The following is a 17,638-nucleotide window of genomic DNA, read 5'->3' as shown; positions in this document are numbered from 1 at the left end:
AATGACAAGATAGTACACGTATTTTCAAATGCATTACATTAGAAAATGACTAGACACATTTAAAATAGACATAATAAAGAATACTTAACATATTCAAAGTTACTTTCACCCAGCCATCGCAAAGCTGAGGACAACATGCTTCTGGGAGGTCTAAGTGATGTCACAGTGTTTGTGGGGACCACTGTATCAAGGAAGCAGAGCCATGTGGTAGAAATGTCATTGGCTTTAGAGACAGATTTACTAGCTTTGTGACCTTAGGCCAATTAAACTCTCTGAAACTCAGTATTTTCCTTTTTAGAGTTGGGATATTATGTCTACGTCAAAGGTTTGACAAGCAGATTAAACAAAAAATATCCTTACACATTTCAGAAATTTCTAATGGTGTAATTATATTTTCCCGCTCCCTCCCTCCCTCCCTCCCTCCCTCCCTTCCTCTCTCTGTAAATATTTCCTAATCACAAATTAAATGATGAGCAGAATGAATTACTGATTCACCACATAGTGTTTGGAATACAATCTGATTCCACTTCTTTTAAATGAAACGCTTTTATTATATGATCTTTATAGATTTGAATTTTGATATTTATAGTAACTTAGTCATTAAAAAGGATGAATTATGTTAATGTAGGACCTTAAGGATTTTGGTTAAACACATGAAAGATTTCAGGAGAAAAAAACACTCATTAAAAATTTGGGGCCCTTCAGGTGATGTATTCATTTATCTGGAAAACCCATTAGATGTTTGGGACCACCTATTTATAACAATGTCTGACAAATAGAGCATTACTCTGTTGATATCTACTATATTCTCTGTAAATGTTATTTTGACAGCTGCTATTTTTTAAGAAAATCCAACACCTATCCATTTTGGTGAGTGTTAGTGTTCACAGCATGTGTTCCCCCTTCTATTCCCATTCCTCCCGTTAGTCTAAACTAGATTCCTGTTCCATTGCTATCCATAGGGTTCTTATATTGTTCCTTGAGTTATTTCTACTGTGAGTCCAGACATAAGACATGGCCAGTGTATTCCCTGAGTTTCTGGAATCATTGATTCCTGTCTTCCTCCAAGGGCTATTCTCATATCCTATCACATATACTCAGGTTCCTCGTTTCATTTCCCCAACCTTAATTCTTCTTTCCATGCTTAGAATTCTGTTTTCCTCTTCCTATTCTGGGAACCACTTTAAGAGCAGTGACCCACCTTGCTCTCAAAACTTCCTTTTCTTCAATGTGTTGAAGTCTGGACTCTGGGCTCCAGTACAGTGAATTCAGCCTCAGATATGGCTACTGCTTTCCTGAACTACCTTATTTTACCTACCTGTATGTATGTCCCTTAGTAGGCATGCCATATAAAATAGATGTCCAATAGATATGAATTTCAGATAACAATGAATAAAAATTTTTAGTATAAGTATGTTTTGTATAATATTCGATCCATACTTATACTAAGAAAAATTGGAATTTTTGAAATTCAAATTTAACTGAACATTCTCTATTTTTATTTGCTAAATCTGTCAATTCAACTCCCTTCTCAAAGTAGGTCCTAGTTCTTCCCTTATCTTTTGCCTCACTCTGTTTTTGTGGGTGTGTGGCAGGGGTAGGGTCTGGGTAATTATCAGATTTTGGGTAATTAACAGACTTTGGAAGGAATTTTTCCTCTATAAATTTTCTTTTTTTTAAAAGTTACATTATAGGAATATAGTCTAAGGGAAAACATTTGAATCGTACTAAATTGTGCAAAACAAAAAAGGTTTAAAAATTATTTCCCTTTTTACAAAATAACAGCTACCAAGAATGCATTGCACTTTTTTTTATAGGCTGACATAAATGGCCCACCACACTTACATTTATGTTAAAAATGAGGTCAATTTTATTTTAGCTGTGTCTCTAACCTTAGATAAACTTCTTTTAACTTATTTTCTGAGACTTTGCTTCCTAATCAGAAAATTTAATGTACTCCATTCATAGCAATACCATCTGCTATGTTATTATAGGTTTGTATTAGCCATATTTGTTTTTAATTTTTTTCCTTAATTTTCTGGTATTATTTGAGTCCTGAGTCTCTTTTTTCTCTATCTTTAGAGGCTTAGGAGACATAACTAATTTTAATCTTCTACTGGTTACCTAATTTTTTTCTAGTAAAACATATCTTAAATCTTTTCCATTGCAACCTCAATCATTATTTATATCACACTCTCAAATAAATCTTAGAGCTTAATATGACTTTAATTTGGTTCTCTTTCATTATGCTACAATTGCCCAAGTAGAAATCATTTCAAAATTTTTCCAGATTCTTTTATAATTTACCTGATGAAATCGAGAAAAGTAGTAGATCAGTTGATCCAAAAAGTTATTAGAGATGAGAATTGTAAAAAAGACAGATATCTTAATATACTTTATTTTTAAACTAAAAATAGTTAAATAGCCTGTCAATAAGCAAAGTTTTGTTGCTAGAGTAAAGCAAGCTGTTGATATAGGATGAAGGGTCTGTTGATTACAATTTTGTGCCTTTCTGTCATAAACCAAACCTATAAGTAATTATCTTTAACTTCCAGCTCCGGCTTCTTTAATGAGGAACATATACTTGAAGTTGAGGAACAACCTGAATGGAGAATTGGTTTAGATTCCTATGATTATTCTAATCTTTTGAAGTTGTTTCTTCCACACTTAATTCAGCAGTAGTAGTTTTTAATGATCTATCTGGAATGCATTTGTTGAGTAAAGAGGGATGTACAGCTCCAATTTTAGACATTTTTCAACAAAACAATTTGCCCAAACATCCCTAATTAATGAGGACATCTTTTCATCTCTGACTTATTATATTTATCACATGAACAATTTTCATAAATATCTGATCTGTTTCTGGACAACTTTATCTATTTCTTTCCAATATTTTTGCTTCCTTTAACTTTCTTATCCTAATGTGATGTCTAGGATGCTTGGCACACTGTTGAATAGTAGTAATGAAAATAGACATCCTTCTCTTTTTTTTGACTTTATAAAGAAAGCATAGAATGATTAACAAATACGATATTTACTGTGTCCCTGGTACATACTTTTGTTGTCTGTTTTGTTAATGATTTTTTAAAATTATGAATAAGCTTCAGATTTTATTTAATGAGTTTTCTGCATCTACTGGATACATCATATTGAGAAGATCATTTTTTTCTTTGAATATGTTAATATATTAATTGTATCAGTAGATTTTCCCAATGTATAAGTATAATTATCTTTACATTCTTGGGTAGATGCATCCACTGGTAGATTTAATTTGCAATTTTTAAAGTTTCTTTTTTCTACATAGCAAAATTTAGATTGACCTATAATCTTAACATTTTGTGTTTAATCTTTGTTTTAGACATTACAATTAAACTAGCCTTGTAAACTGCATACACCTTTTTCTCAGTCCTGGAACAGTTCATATAATTGAGAATTATCTATTCCCTCAAAGTTTGGTGCAATTTGCCTAAAACTTCATTTTCTGCTCCCCACTGCTCTTTGTTGTATTTCACATTTATACTTCTTGAGCTAATTTTGAAATTCATGATTCCTTAGGAAATTGTCTATTTTTTTATAAAGCTGTCAAACAGATGTCCCAAGTCCCTTCTATTTTAAATTGACATTTACCTGGGAGCTCTACAATCCGTTTGCAATTGTTCTTTCCTTTGTGTGCTATTACTCTTTCTTGTTTTACCAGAAGGTGTTTTATTGATAATTTTTCCTGTCATTTCATGAGAATTTTGGTGGGCTGGTGGGTGTATTCCCATTTTCAGTCTAATGTATTAATCCAGTTCTGAAGATATATAATTATCATTTTAATTATGGGAATAATTTTGCACGATGAGAGAGCTCAAAAACTGGAAAGGAAGGACTTTTCTGGTCCAACTCTCTCATTTTTCAAGTAAGGACACTGGGTTCAACCAAATAAAACCAGAGATTAGAACATAAATATTTGGAGTAAATATAACATACTTGAAGTTTACTTATAGATTCAAGCATTCCTGTTATAATGTGATACATGTGTTTCTTCTTGTAAAAGAAGGGATTGAGGTGTTCTGCAAATTGTGGACTAAAAATAAAAGATCTCATGGGAAAATAGGGCTGGAAGAGACCACTCAAATCAATACAGGTCTCTAATCAGAGTGTGTGCGCTTGTGCACACACACCCTCCCCCCACACACACCCCTGAGTACAAAAAGACACATCTAATTTCAAAAATTTAAAGACATACTATAGTAAATAACAAACCTGGCTTTTAAAAATGTCTTTAGCTTGGTGGAAGAGGATATAAGAAAGTTTTTTGATGCTGCTGAATATAGAGATGAGGGCAAAATGTACAAAAATTGTGGAGAATTCTTCAATAAACATTTTCAAGACAGAGCCTGAGGCCAAGTTGAGAAAAAAAACGCATGTTGGATGAATGGTCACTGGTCACTGGTATACTACTGTCACCCTCAGCAGCTTCATGTGTACTTTGCATTCAGCCACTGTTACTTAGTGGAGCAAAACATTCACATGCCAGAAAAATTTACCAGTATGAAGGTGACTACTCTGAATAAACTAATTCATGTTACAGAAGTATGTCATATTGCAGAAGAATTTGTATTTGGTACATCTTTTTTTGGGTTATCATGTTTAAAATACTAAACAGTCCTTTTTGTGTGTGTTAGCAATAACAACTATTACTGTGCTATGTCCCTTAAGATTAAGTCTCTGATGTTATTGAAAGGACTACAGATCCTCCAATAACCCTCACACTTTCTAAGAGCTGGAAACTACTGTTCACCACTGTGCTATCACTCTGTTTGGCAAGATCACCATTTTGATTAATTTGTATTTGATGATCTAGGGCTACACTATCCAATATTGTAACTCTTAGACACTTATGGCTACTGAGCACTTGCAATGTGGCTACCTGAATTAAGATGTGCTCTAAGTGTAAAATACACACTGAATTTTGAAGACTTAGCATAAAAAAGGAATAGAAAACATCTCAATATGTTTTTAATTCTGATTACATGGTTAAATGATAATATGTTTGGTATATTGAGCTAAATAAAATATTACATTAGGGAATTCCCTGTCGGTCCAGTGGTTAGGACTCAGTGCTTTCACTGGCAAGGGTGCAGGTTCAATCCCTGGTCTGGGAACTAAGATCCCACAGGCCAGGTGGCATGGCCAAAAGAAACAAAAAAATTACATTGAAATTTATTTCCACCTGTTTCTTTTTATTTATTTTTTTAATGTGGCTAGTAGAAAACTCAATTATATTTCTATTAGACAGTGTTGATCTACAGAAAATGAAAGAGAAGAGAGAAAAAGAAAATAAAACATTAAAGAATAGAAAGAAAGGTGGTAGGTAGAATTTAGTTAGTAAATGGGATAAGGAAAATTAAATTTCTGTTTGAGGACTCTAGGTATTGGAAAAATATAGGAAGAAAGACTACCACACCAAGAGAAGGAGAAATGAAAAATATTAAAAATATTGCTGCTAAGATGGGTAACGTGGAGAGCAGAGTTGGAGCACTAAGAGAACAGGCCGCAGTAGGTATTACTATGCTTATAATGTGAACATTGGAGTTTTCTATCTCAGATTATACACACCAGGTGTTTTTCTCAATCTGGTAACATTTCAAATATGGGTGCTTAGTAGTTTTATTTAATAATAATGTAAAAAACTTCAACTGTTAAATGAACTCAATCTCTATGATATAATCAAAAGTTTAGTTTTTTCTTCATATATACTCATAAATAAAAATTCTGCACATCCGTTTATTTATTCTCTCAACAAATATTTGATTCCAGCTATGTGCTTGTTGCTATCTTAGGAACTGTTTTCTGAATATAACTGTCATTTAAGATGAACACCAAAAGGCTGAATCCTTGCACATAATTACTCCTATTTCCTATTCATAAGTAGCTCATATTATTTTAAAGTTTATCACATGAGCAGTTTATACATGGCAGTATGTATATATTAAGAGATTAAGAATATTAACACCAAAAAGTCATGTGCAGATACTTTAAATTTGTCCTACAGGCAAAAAAGACATCCTAAATAATGTCCAACCTATGAATACTGATTCAGCCTAAGAACTCCTTGAAAACTCACATTTATCAACATTACTCTTTCATCAGGGTGAATACATATTCTTATTTTATAGGATCACTAGATCTAAATTTTCTCCATTCTGATGTATAGGAAGTAGTCACAGAGATTTTTTGTGAAATATTATAGTCATAGATAGAAAAAAGTATTTTAATTTTATCTTACAAATATTAAGAGCCAGGATTGCTGACAGCTATTAAATATGTTTCTTTAAGAAAACTCAGTAATAAAGCTGACTTTTAATACTTTGGTTGACTAAGAAATATAAGGTGAGTATGACAAGATATTAAAATATTAATAATACTATAGTACTCCACAGAGCATTTTTCAGGTACTTATTTATGTACACATACATGAACACACACACACATGCATACCCACACATTCCTTTGGAATTTGCCACTTAAAAATTTCTATGTTATTATATTGATATCTACCATATCTTTAGTTCCAGTGAGCTTTGTAACTAGTGGAAATGCCCTGGATTTTATGCTTAAAGTGGTATTTATTACTGGCTCAACATAGATAAATATCAGCGATATGTTGTTTTCCTCAACCAGTGCTCCTCTCATTTATAGTTATTTTGCTTTCAGGGGAACCTTGAGTAAGAAAGTTAAACTTCATGACTTGGAGAGACAAGCATAGGTGAAGTTCTAAAACTATAGCTCACAGCCATGGGGTGGTTAGTTGAGGAGGGTCATGGTTTTGAACAGAGGCCTTTGATGGAGCATAAATGGATACCAACAGCAACTACTCAAGGGAAAACTGGACCTAAAAGATCTTGCCCCATTTTTCTTAATTCCCTCCAGCCTGTAAAAAGGCAACTATCCCTAGTGCTTCTTCACTTGAATATTGCTGTATTCCTTTACGTATATAGTATACATACTTTTTTAAATTCAAAAATAAAATGAAATTGAACATATTTCAAGGGATTTTTTTTTAATCTAGAGGAAAAGTTTTATAACAACTTCCAATTTTATAGTGCCCTCTCTATTAAGCTATGTATGCATAAAAGAAAAGTAGGGCTTCCCTGGTGATGCAGTGGTTAAGAATCCACCTGCCAGTGCAGGGAACATGGATTCGAGCCCTGGTCCAGGAAGATCCCACATGCCGTGGAGCAACCAAGCCCATGCGCCACAACTACTGAGCCTGTGCTCTAGAGCCCACGAGCCACAACTACTGAAGCCCGCACACCTAGAGCCTGTGCTCTGCAACAAGAGAAGCCACTGCAATGAGAAGCTGCGCACTGCAACAGAGTAGCTCCCGCTCGCCACAACTGGAGAAAGCCCATGCGCAGCAACGAAGACCCAACGCAGACAAAAAAAAAGAAAGAAAGAAATAAAGAAAAGTAACAACAATCTATATAAATGAAGTTAATTAATACAGAGGGTCAGGACTTCCCTGGTGGCTCAGTGGTTAAGAATCCACTTGCCTAATGCAGGGGACATGGATTTGATTCCTGGTCTGGGAAGATCCCATATACCACGGAGCAACTAAGCCCGTGAGCCACAACTACTGAGCCCGTGTGCTACAACTACTGAAGCCCGCGTGCCTAGAGCCTGTGCTCCAAAACAAGAGAAGCCACCGTAATGAGAAGCCTGTTCACCGCAACGAAGAGTAGCCCCTGCTCGCTGCAACAAGAGAAAGACCGCATGCAGCAATTAAGACCCAACGCAGGCAAAAAAAAAAAAAAAAAGAGGGTCAATAAGAAAGAAATACAGCAGTGAAGCTGGAACTTTGTATCTTTTGCAAAAATATATACTGAGCTCCAGGGAGGTTTTTTTGAGTTGTTTTATGTAAAATTTGTAATATAGTCACCAATTTGGGAGATCAAAAATATGGATTTTATTCCATTTCAAGTTTCATTATTTTTCCTACAAATGTCCAGAGAAGAAACATTCTGTGGACTTTCCTAATACAAAACATTCAAGAACTAAGATGAAAATAGCACATGTAAGCCTTATTAAAGTGATATTGGCTAATTTGAAATATTATGTAATTCAGATATTCTTAGCTAATAATTTCTTTACCTTATTTAAGATAAGTAGAGCACTAGGCTATTTAAACCTCAATTAATTCAAAATTAGGGGGATTAATAATTCTTAGCTTTTAGAAGTAAACAAGACTTGAGTAAACAAAAATAACTTGATAGATGCATGTTAGCTACTACAGTTTTAGGTATAATAAAATTAAATTATTTACCTGCATTTCATTCTGATTTGCCTTGTCTTCATGGAAAAATCATGCAACAGCTTTGTGACTCTTTTCATCAAGTCTGTTGGTTAATGATGCTTGAACAATCACAAAGCTTTAAAAAAAGCATGGAGCTGAAATATGCTATAATTTTTACATGTTTCTTTCAATAATAAACATCTGTATTTAATGTAAGCTCTTTGGGGAATTGCTTTCAAATGAAGATATGTATAGAGTATTCACATACTGGGTCATTTGTTCTAGTACAGTTATTGGCTAGAACCAAATGCAAGTTTGTATATATTAATATCATTAATTTTTAGTTAACTATTTATTAAAGATAGCAACCACGGGGCTTCCCTGGTGGCGCAGTGGTTGAGAGTCCGCTTGCCGATGCAGGGGACACGGGTTCGTGCCCCGGTCTGGAAAGATCCCACATGCTGCGAAGCGGCTGGGCCTGTGAGCCATGGCCGCTGAGCCTGTGCGTCCGGAGCCTGTGCTCCGCAATGGGAGAGGCCACAACAGTGAGAGGCCCGTGTACCACAAAAAAAAAAAAAAAAGATAGCAACCAAAGTTAATATTAAAGTGTTAGGAAGAGTACTTTGAAGGAAATCCAAAACTAAACTGAAGTAACTCAAGATACTCTTAGTGAATGATTTATTAACAGAACATGTTTTCATTATTGTGTGTGAGAGCTCTCAAAGTGATGATGTTCTTCCCTATGCTCTGACATGGTTCTGTGATTTTATAAGAAGAAAACAAAGTTATGTAAAAGAGAAACACACCTTAATCTATTTATTTGCTCAAAGTAAATTAAAAAGTTATAACAGATTAGATTATAATTTGGAATTCTTAGCTGTTCTGAATGTGCTGAAACTAATCAATTTGTTCAAGTTTGCTAAATGAAATACTTAATCTCATTGAGAATAAAAAGAATCATTCCACACCACCCCAGGAATATATGTAACTGAGTTTTTACTGCTAATGGGTATAATCTATTGCCTTAAACTTTATAAAATATTACCTAGCCTTTTCCTCACTGGTACTTAATAGTCTGACTTTTACTTTGAATAAAAGACAATTCCAATTTATAATCAAATGTTTAAAGAATAAATTAATACTAATTGTAATGGGATTAGCTAAAACATTTTTTAACCTAGAAGTTTTCTTAAGATTATTTAAAAATTCTAATTAGATTTAATGTTTGAAGAGGATTTTCTTACTCTAATCAAAGGAATTCAGCATTTTCTCTCCTAGGAGAGGTCAAGAGAGAGAAAAGGGACTCCAGAGTAAATAACCAGATCAGACTAATCAATGCTGGTGGTGAATCAAGAGGTAGATACTGTTTCTTAATTTAGATATAAGAATATATATGACAATTTCAAAGTAAGGTTCTTAATTACCATAGGTTTTCTTTTTCTTTTCTTTTACTTTTTTTTTAGTACTCTGAGTTCTACAATTCCTTGACAAGAGTCAATTAAATAATAAAGAAAAGTTTTGTTTTGTCTTGTTTAAGTCAAGGATGTAAAACGTGGCCATAACTGTAAGCAATAGGCCCAAGCAGAATTTTCAAGAAAGATTATTTACTTTCTCCTTATGCGGCTTACTATTGACAATGCAGTCATGACTTATTCAACTATAGCTTTTAGGTGCAGTACATTTTATTTATTCTGCAGTACAGAAGCTGGTAAGGAAAATTGTTTTTAAGTTGAATTAGAAAGTAAGACTTATAACAAGACTTTTGAGAAAAGAAATTACTCAAATCACATAGATTAGGAGTAAGAAACAGAAAAACCTGCACTCCTAGTAAATATCAGGCTCTTAGATAATAAAGGATAAAATTATGAAGTAGCATTATACTTCATATATTATAAATATATGAGTCTAGGAGAAGGTACAACTACTCTTACTCTCTGGAAAGAAAGTAGACACAGGAACACTCTAGGAAACAGTCTTTCTGTCCCTAGGTCTTTATATCTGTGCTGCATCTCATGGAAAAGACAGGAAGTTATAGTCCCTGTCCTCAAGTTTGCCACTGCATAAGCCCAAGGGGGTCTGTCTACTCAGTAAGGCCATGAGAACTGGGGAAATGGGATTACCAAGGACATTTGGGGGCTAAAACCAGGAATTAATGGAAGATGCTAATATTTTTTATTATTTCTCAGTTTAATTTATTCTGATTTGCTTATTCAGTGTCCGTGCTTCATATTGTTCACAACTTTGTTTTAAGCTGCCAACAGCCTGTGATAAAACTGATAAAGATCTAATGCTTTCATTTACTCTTTGCCTATAATTTAAAAACCCTGTTTGTAAAGCAGTTTTTGAGGAGAAGACTGATACTTAATGAAACTCTTTTTGATGGTAATTGAAGTACCTAATAAGACTAGCATGATATCCAGGTATAAGAGGTCAGGAACTTTCTCATTTAGAGAAGAGTTATGGAGATGTGTTATTAGACTGAATTACTAGATTTATAAAAGCGTTTAACAGGGAGAGGGAGTGCCAGAGCAAGAGCCAGAGTGAGAATGGAATATTTTAATTGACAGAAAGAGTTTGTCATACTAGATTAAAATGAGTATTTAATGAGCTGTAAAAATAATACAGTTGACCTTTAAAAAGGAGAATTTTGGCTTGCTAGGAAACTTATCTTTCTTAATTTTTAAATATGCTACGAAGTATAACATCTTATTTTGTTGATTAAATTCAATATTTGTGCAAGGTACTGGTTTTAAAAAAATGTGTAAATTTTTTTTCATTGAGTCAAAATTCTTAGGTCACTAGTATCCCTGGTCTCTCATATCTTGCTACTTGAAATGTCAACCATGGACCATTAGCATGAGCATCACCCAGAAGTCTGTTAGAAATGCAGTCTCCTCCCCATCCCAGACCAAGTGAGTCAGAATCTGTTTTTTAACAAGATCCTCAGGTGATTCATATACAAATTAAAGTTTGAGAACAGTTTTAACATATCAATATAAATATAGATTTATGTGTAATTTGTGTCTATCTATCCTCCTGTTTATTTACATTTCCCCCCTTTCCAGGATTTTATTTACTACTTGACTAACTCTGGTTAAGACAGATGAATTCAATAAAATAGCAAAATATGACTTAAGGAGGAAATTAAAAAATAGAGAATCACAAAAATACTGCTAGCAAAGTAGTGAGAAAGTATCCTGACCATTGACATTTAATTTTGATGATGAAAGGTCTTAGCTACTTCCTCAACACTTGGTTAGTTCAAGTAGTTACTTTTTTTGTGACTATTTTAACAGACTGATACACCTTCTGGAAGAAACCAAGGAGTTTAAATTTTAAGGATTTGCCCTTATCTAATCCAAAGTAGATGAGAAACTGCAAAAGTAGAAACTAAATATAATTTATCACTATCTTCATAAAACAGGTTAAGGAACATTGTTCTGATAACATAAGGGAAGTTTAAAATGAAAAATCTTTCTACATCATTCTACAACAGTAATAGTGGGGTTTTTTTGGAGGGGGAATACTTATCCATTTTTTAGTTTATTTTAACAACCATATAATATTTTTAATTGATTTAGAACTATGATTCACAGGAGCTCATAGCAATCCATATATAATGAAAGGACTAGTAGAGGCTTAATAAAATTTTACACTTAGAATTAAAGATTACTAAAATATAATCCTACAGCTTATTTTTACAGTAGAAAAATATATTAAAAATGCAGTTTTTAAGAGGAAAAGAATTTGAAGTTAAAGGAGGTTAACTCATTTTGCCAAATCAACGGTGTTAGAGAGTAGTGTTACAAATAGTGGGAAGGATTTTTGTTTTCATATTCTTCATTTGCTTAAACAGTCTCAAGATACCCAAAAGAAAGTCAATTTTTACCTAATCAGAAATTTGGAAATGACAGAAAGTCCATCTTCAGTGATTATGATTTAACATTATTTTAGTCAAAGCATTTCTAAACACTTCCTAATTAAAAGTTTTAAAAAATTTTATACACGCCAGAAAGTGAGTGTTCTGTAAGTTATGTCTCTTTTCCTTGAGTTTGACCTAAACGCTGTATGTTGAATTATAAGCTCAACATATGTTGTGTTTATTGCACAATATATGGTCATTATTCTTAATGAAGTGTTATCCTATAATTTTTGTTTTCAAATGGCCCTTTATCATGAAAGGAGGCTTTGTAATAGAGTGGAAACACTGTGGGCTTCAGAGTCAGATAAACCCGTGCCATCCTGACTTTGCTGCTTCCAATTTTATGACCTTTAGCAAGTCATTTAATTTCTTTTAGCCTCAGTTTTCCCATATGCAAAATGGGAATAATTATACCTTTCTTATATGAGAATGGGCGGTATTACATGTGAAAATTCTAGCCCATAAGAGGCTTTTAATAAGTAAAATCAATTTTCTTATTGTTTTTATTGTTATAATATTATTATTTTCATTTCTATGCAACTTGCTTAAGCATTCCTGCTTTTATCAGAGATCCAGTTTTCCAAATGCCTAGTTATCTTTCTGGTTATTAAGATTAAAAAAATTATATTTGTTTGAACTCCTGCTGATCTTTCAGGGAATAAAAGTTCCTCCTTCAGGGCACTGCTAACCTCTTCATCTGTCTTTTTGATCCCATATTTTTCCAACTCCTTACCATTGATATATTCTCTGCCTTCAATACTTCCCTCTCCATTGGTTCTTTCCTTTCAGCTTATGAATATTTTCAAATCTCTCATCCACATTCCCCAGATCTCCAGACTGATTCTCCTCAACATCTAAAACCCCATTTTTCTCCAGGCTTTTATCACCACACATTACTTCTGAGAGAGTAGTCTGCTTATGTGTTTCTGTTTAGCACCTTCCATTCTCCTTAGCTCACTGCAATCTTGCTGTTTTCTCCTCCGTTTTAGTAAACTTGTTCTTATCTGAATCACCAACTCATTTTGTAATTGCCATATTTAATGATGATTTTTCAATCCTCATCAAATTTATTTTCAGTATTTGACACTATTTACTTAGTACTTGAGACTTTCTCTTCCCTTCTTGTGAAAGGCACGTTTTCCAAGGTGTCCTGCAATTTAAATTGCTTTTTTCCAATTTCCTTCTTCTGCTCCTCCTTCCTCCTTCTTTTATATGGTAATGTTCTCAGGATCCTTTCTTTTGTCACTTTCCCTACGTGGTTGCATATGTCTCTAAGACTTCCATTCCTTCTTAGAGCTAACAGTTCCTTATCCCACACCAGATTTCCTAAAATCTGGGCTATTTTCTCAATTACAGATGACCCTTCGCACTCACATACTCAATGTGTTTCAGACTTGATTAATTATTTTATACCCTCAAACTTCCATTTCTCTGATAACTATCATCATTACTGAACTCACATCAAAACTAGTCATCATCTTCTACTCCCTCCAGGCAATCCCACTGTCAACTGAAGAATGTTGCTCACCATATGGCTCTACAAGGATTGAGTCATGAGCCACTGCAGTTGCTGACCTCCACACCGTGCAAGGAGTTCAGGGCAGAGATCAGGAATGAGGCAGTCTGTGCTCTGGGAAAACTGGCAGAGCTGGCTTTCAGATAGTTAGATATTTTCAGGAGAAAATTTTATGATTCCAGTTTCTTGCATCTTTCCATACTTAGAAATGCACAAAAATCATTAACTAGGATATCTGTGCCTCCTGACTAGCAGTAACCTTCTACTGAGATGTGTTTGATTGCATGTACCCTTTCTCCAAAATCACATATAAGCTGATCTCTCCACCGTAACTCTTCAGAGCAGTTCCTCAGAGATAGCTGAGAGGCTATAGTCCTCATCAAGCCCCCCCCCCAGAAATTGTAACGCACAGCTTTCACGTTGAGCGTTTTCATTTCAGTTGACATCACATATTTAGTTGCCAAGTTCCATTAATTCCACTGTTTTAATACTCCAGGGATTTAATAGTTCCTGTTTAGCCCCACTGCTGCTACTTTAGCTCAAGCTCTGTCACCTGTCATATGTTCAGTTATGTTCTCCTAACTCGAGTTTTTAACTCTTTTTAAGCATACATTACTGTTCATATGATCACTTAAATGCTTCTCCCATCCTCCAAAATAATTTATTTCCTTAATCTCTTGATAGCAAAAAAAGACATGTTTATTGTAGACATTTTGTAAGTAAAAAAAGAAATGAATAAATATTACCTGTATTGTAGTTCTTTTTCAAGGAGTGGCTACTCCAACATTTTAGTGTATAGGATTTCATTTAGTGTATAGGATTACATTTTCATGTATAGGATTTCTATTTCTTTTCCAAATAGTAATATACTTATTTTAACAAATATTAATATATTAAAATGTGGTTTGAAAATATATCTTGTCACCCTTAAAAACTATGATACGTGTTTTCATATCAAGATATATGATATTGTATTTTTATTAATTTATAAATTCTATGGCATATTATAATGAAATTATGTTCATAATTTTACCACTATTTTTGAGTACTATTGGAGAGTTAGTTTTTTTCTTAGTATTAGAAATTATGCTATGGTGAATGTAGAATTTTGTATTTAAGTCTTTTTGTATAATTATGATTGTTTCTTATAAATATTTGTAGAAGCAGAATTGCTGAAACACATATATGTTTTCGACACATTTCTATAGACTTCTGACACATTTTTGACAAAATTCCCTTTAGAGAATGCTATGTCAGTTTAAATTCCTAGCAGCTGTTTGGATTTTGTCCATCATCCCACTGAATTTCATCATAATAAATATTTTAACAATTTGATAGGCAAAGATGGCATCTCATTGTTTTAACTGCATGTTTGTCGTTAAACTCTTTAAGTAATTTCTTGTCCACTGGATTGCTATTCATGTTCTTAGCCTGTTTTTTATCTTGATAATTATTTTTTTAAATTTATGCACATTTTATATGTTCTAAAGCTATTAACATTAACATTTAAGCTATTAAGTACTTACTTCTTTCCTCAGTATTTACAGTTTAAATACATATTGGTCATTGACTTTCCTTTGCACCATTTCCTTATTCTTGCTGTTAATCCATCTCTCTTTGATCTACAGGTAGTTGGTGTATAATAAAACTAATACTGCACTCACAATAGGACATTGTAATAACTGATGCATGGCTTTATGAATTCCTTAGCCAAGGAAAAAGGCAAGGATTATATCTAAATCATCTTTGTATTCTCAGTGATAAACCAAATCCCTTGCACACATGTGTGCGTAGTAGGTGTTGAATTGGATTGTTATAATCCCTGCACAACTGTGTATAATTTCCACCCCATGTTCCAGCATGAAGAACCATTTGCTATTTTCTGAATCCTGCTCATGGGATTTTTAATATTGTTTTGTAGTTAAGAGCCAAGATTATGCAGGCAGCCAAACCTGGGTTTGAGTTCAGGCTTGACCCTATCAGCTTCCTAGTTGTGTCACCTTGAGCAAAGCCTCAGGTTGCCCATCTGTAAAATGGGTTATTATAGTATCTATATCATTGATATATTGTAAGACTTAGATGTTTACCCAATTTGAGACTAGGAAATAATTAGCACTTAATAAATGACAACTATTATTATTATTATCATTGCAATGAAAGTTAGTTGGGTACTTCAGATGAAGTGTAGTACTGTAATTGTTAGAGTTTAAATTATTACTTATTGCATTATTAACTTATTACATGTTACCCGTGTTCCCTCTACAGAAAAATATGAACAGATTATCCAAGTCTTTAAGGACATATTTTTAAGACAAATTACATAGAAATAAAAAAATCTGAATGAAATATATATTCCTTTAGATATTAGAAAGAATAGTAATGAATATTCTGCTTATTAATATATATCAATACGGATAAACTGTTACTCTTAAAAAGCAAATTCCGGATATGTACATATTCTTCAATTTCCATTAGATAATAACTGACTGTAATTAATCTACACTAATACTTGGCAACTTTCCTAACTTTATAAACCCACATAAATGAATTTTAATAAAAATAAATGAGTCTAAAAACATTTCAGAAATCTATTATGTTTATACTAACAAGAAAAAAAAGAGTGAAATGATTTTGTTGTAACTGGAAACACAAAAAGGAGATGCAGGGGACACGGGTTCGTGCCCCAGTCCGGGAAGATCCCACATGCTGCGGAGCGGCTGGGCCCGTGAGGCATGGCCGCTGAGCCTGCGCATCCGGAGCCTGTGCTCCGCAACGGGAGAGGCCACAACAGTGAGAGGCCCGTGCACCGCAAAAAAAAAAAAAGAAAAAAAAAAGTCACTCATAGTTAACATTACACAATAAAAGAAAATTACCGACAAGATATTTTCAAGCACATTCATAGTGGAATAACAATGACAGTAAAAATGGATGTCTCAAAAGAAATACATGTTTACTTTCATAAGACTGTTGTCAATCTTTAGGTACTTGTAGAAACACAAAGAGGAAATGTAAATACCAGCAGAGAAATATGCAATAGCAAGAGAGAAATATTTCCTTTCTTAAAGTTGTATTATATTTTCAAAGTTGGTCTTTAAGGAATTTTAGGACAAGAGTTATTGTGGTACACTAAGTAAGTTTTCTATCAAATAAATATTTGCAGTTGACATATATGAGAACAAAATTTTCTAATTGTTTTAGTGAGCTGCCTGAATAAAGAATTGAAGACGATGTTTTAAAGCTTAGACTTTTATGAAAATGTTGTAAATATAATACTCAAACCCTCTGTGATTTTGAAAAATCAGTGTTTAATCAACATGCTAATATTATTCCAAGTCAAAAAAACTACTTATTACAAAAGAATTTATTTTTTAAATTGTCAGTCCTACTAAGCTTCGTTACAAGTAAGGTAACTTGGGTTGCCCAGGATTTTCTTGATTTCAAAACTGAAAGTCCCATGTCCTGGGAGCTGCTTCAGTCCTGGGCAAACTGAGATGGTTGGTCACCCTAGTTATGGGTTACTTAAATACATGTTGCCATAAATACACAAAATACAAAAGAAAACCAAGAATAAGACTGTCAATATGACATGACATTTTAAATTCACCTTAAAGGGAGGAACATTCATTATGAGTCTAGTGTTTGTACAAAGTCTGTTTAAAAGAAAAGAAAGTGCTGCTCAATATAGATTATAACAATGATCCAAATTTACCTTAATAAGATACTTACTTTTGTAAAAATTCTTCATAGCCACATATACTTAGAAGATAATTTTGAGGTGATAACTGGTCATTTGTACAAGAATGTAGAATTTCTGCTATTAGGTCTTTGACAAGATAATTAGCTAAAAACAAAGTTGAATAATAAAATGTTAATAAGAGCATATTATATATTGACTGGGAGAAAGATTTTGAGCACAAAA

The 17,638-nt window shown here is 33.4% G+C and overlaps 1 protein-coding gene across 1 annotated transcript in view; it reads right to left on the bottom strand.

Annotated features, from left to right (window-relative positions):
• PIK3C2G (phosphatidylinositol-4-phosphate 3-kinase catalytic subunit type 2 gamma) overlaps positions 1 to 17,638 on the bottom strand; it is a gene marked incomplete at its 5' end in the record, with an annotated part of 318,729 nt that overhangs the window by 286,472 nt on the left and 14,619 nt on the right. Inside the window, 1 exon segment of the mRNA XM_081248761.1 lies at positions 17,446 to 17,560. Coding sequence (XP_081104887.1) covers positions 17,446 to 17,560 — 115 coding nt within the window.

Source organism: Mesoplodon bidens (genome assembly GCF_964165515.1).
Source record: "Mesoplodon bidens genome assembly, chromosome: 11".
Lineage (NCBI taxonomy): Eukaryota > Metazoa > Chordata > Mammalia > Artiodactyla > Ziphiidae > Mesoplodon > Mesoplodon bidens.
Note: the sequence above shows the minus strand (reverse complement) of the source record. Positions and strands in the feature narration are given on the sequence as shown.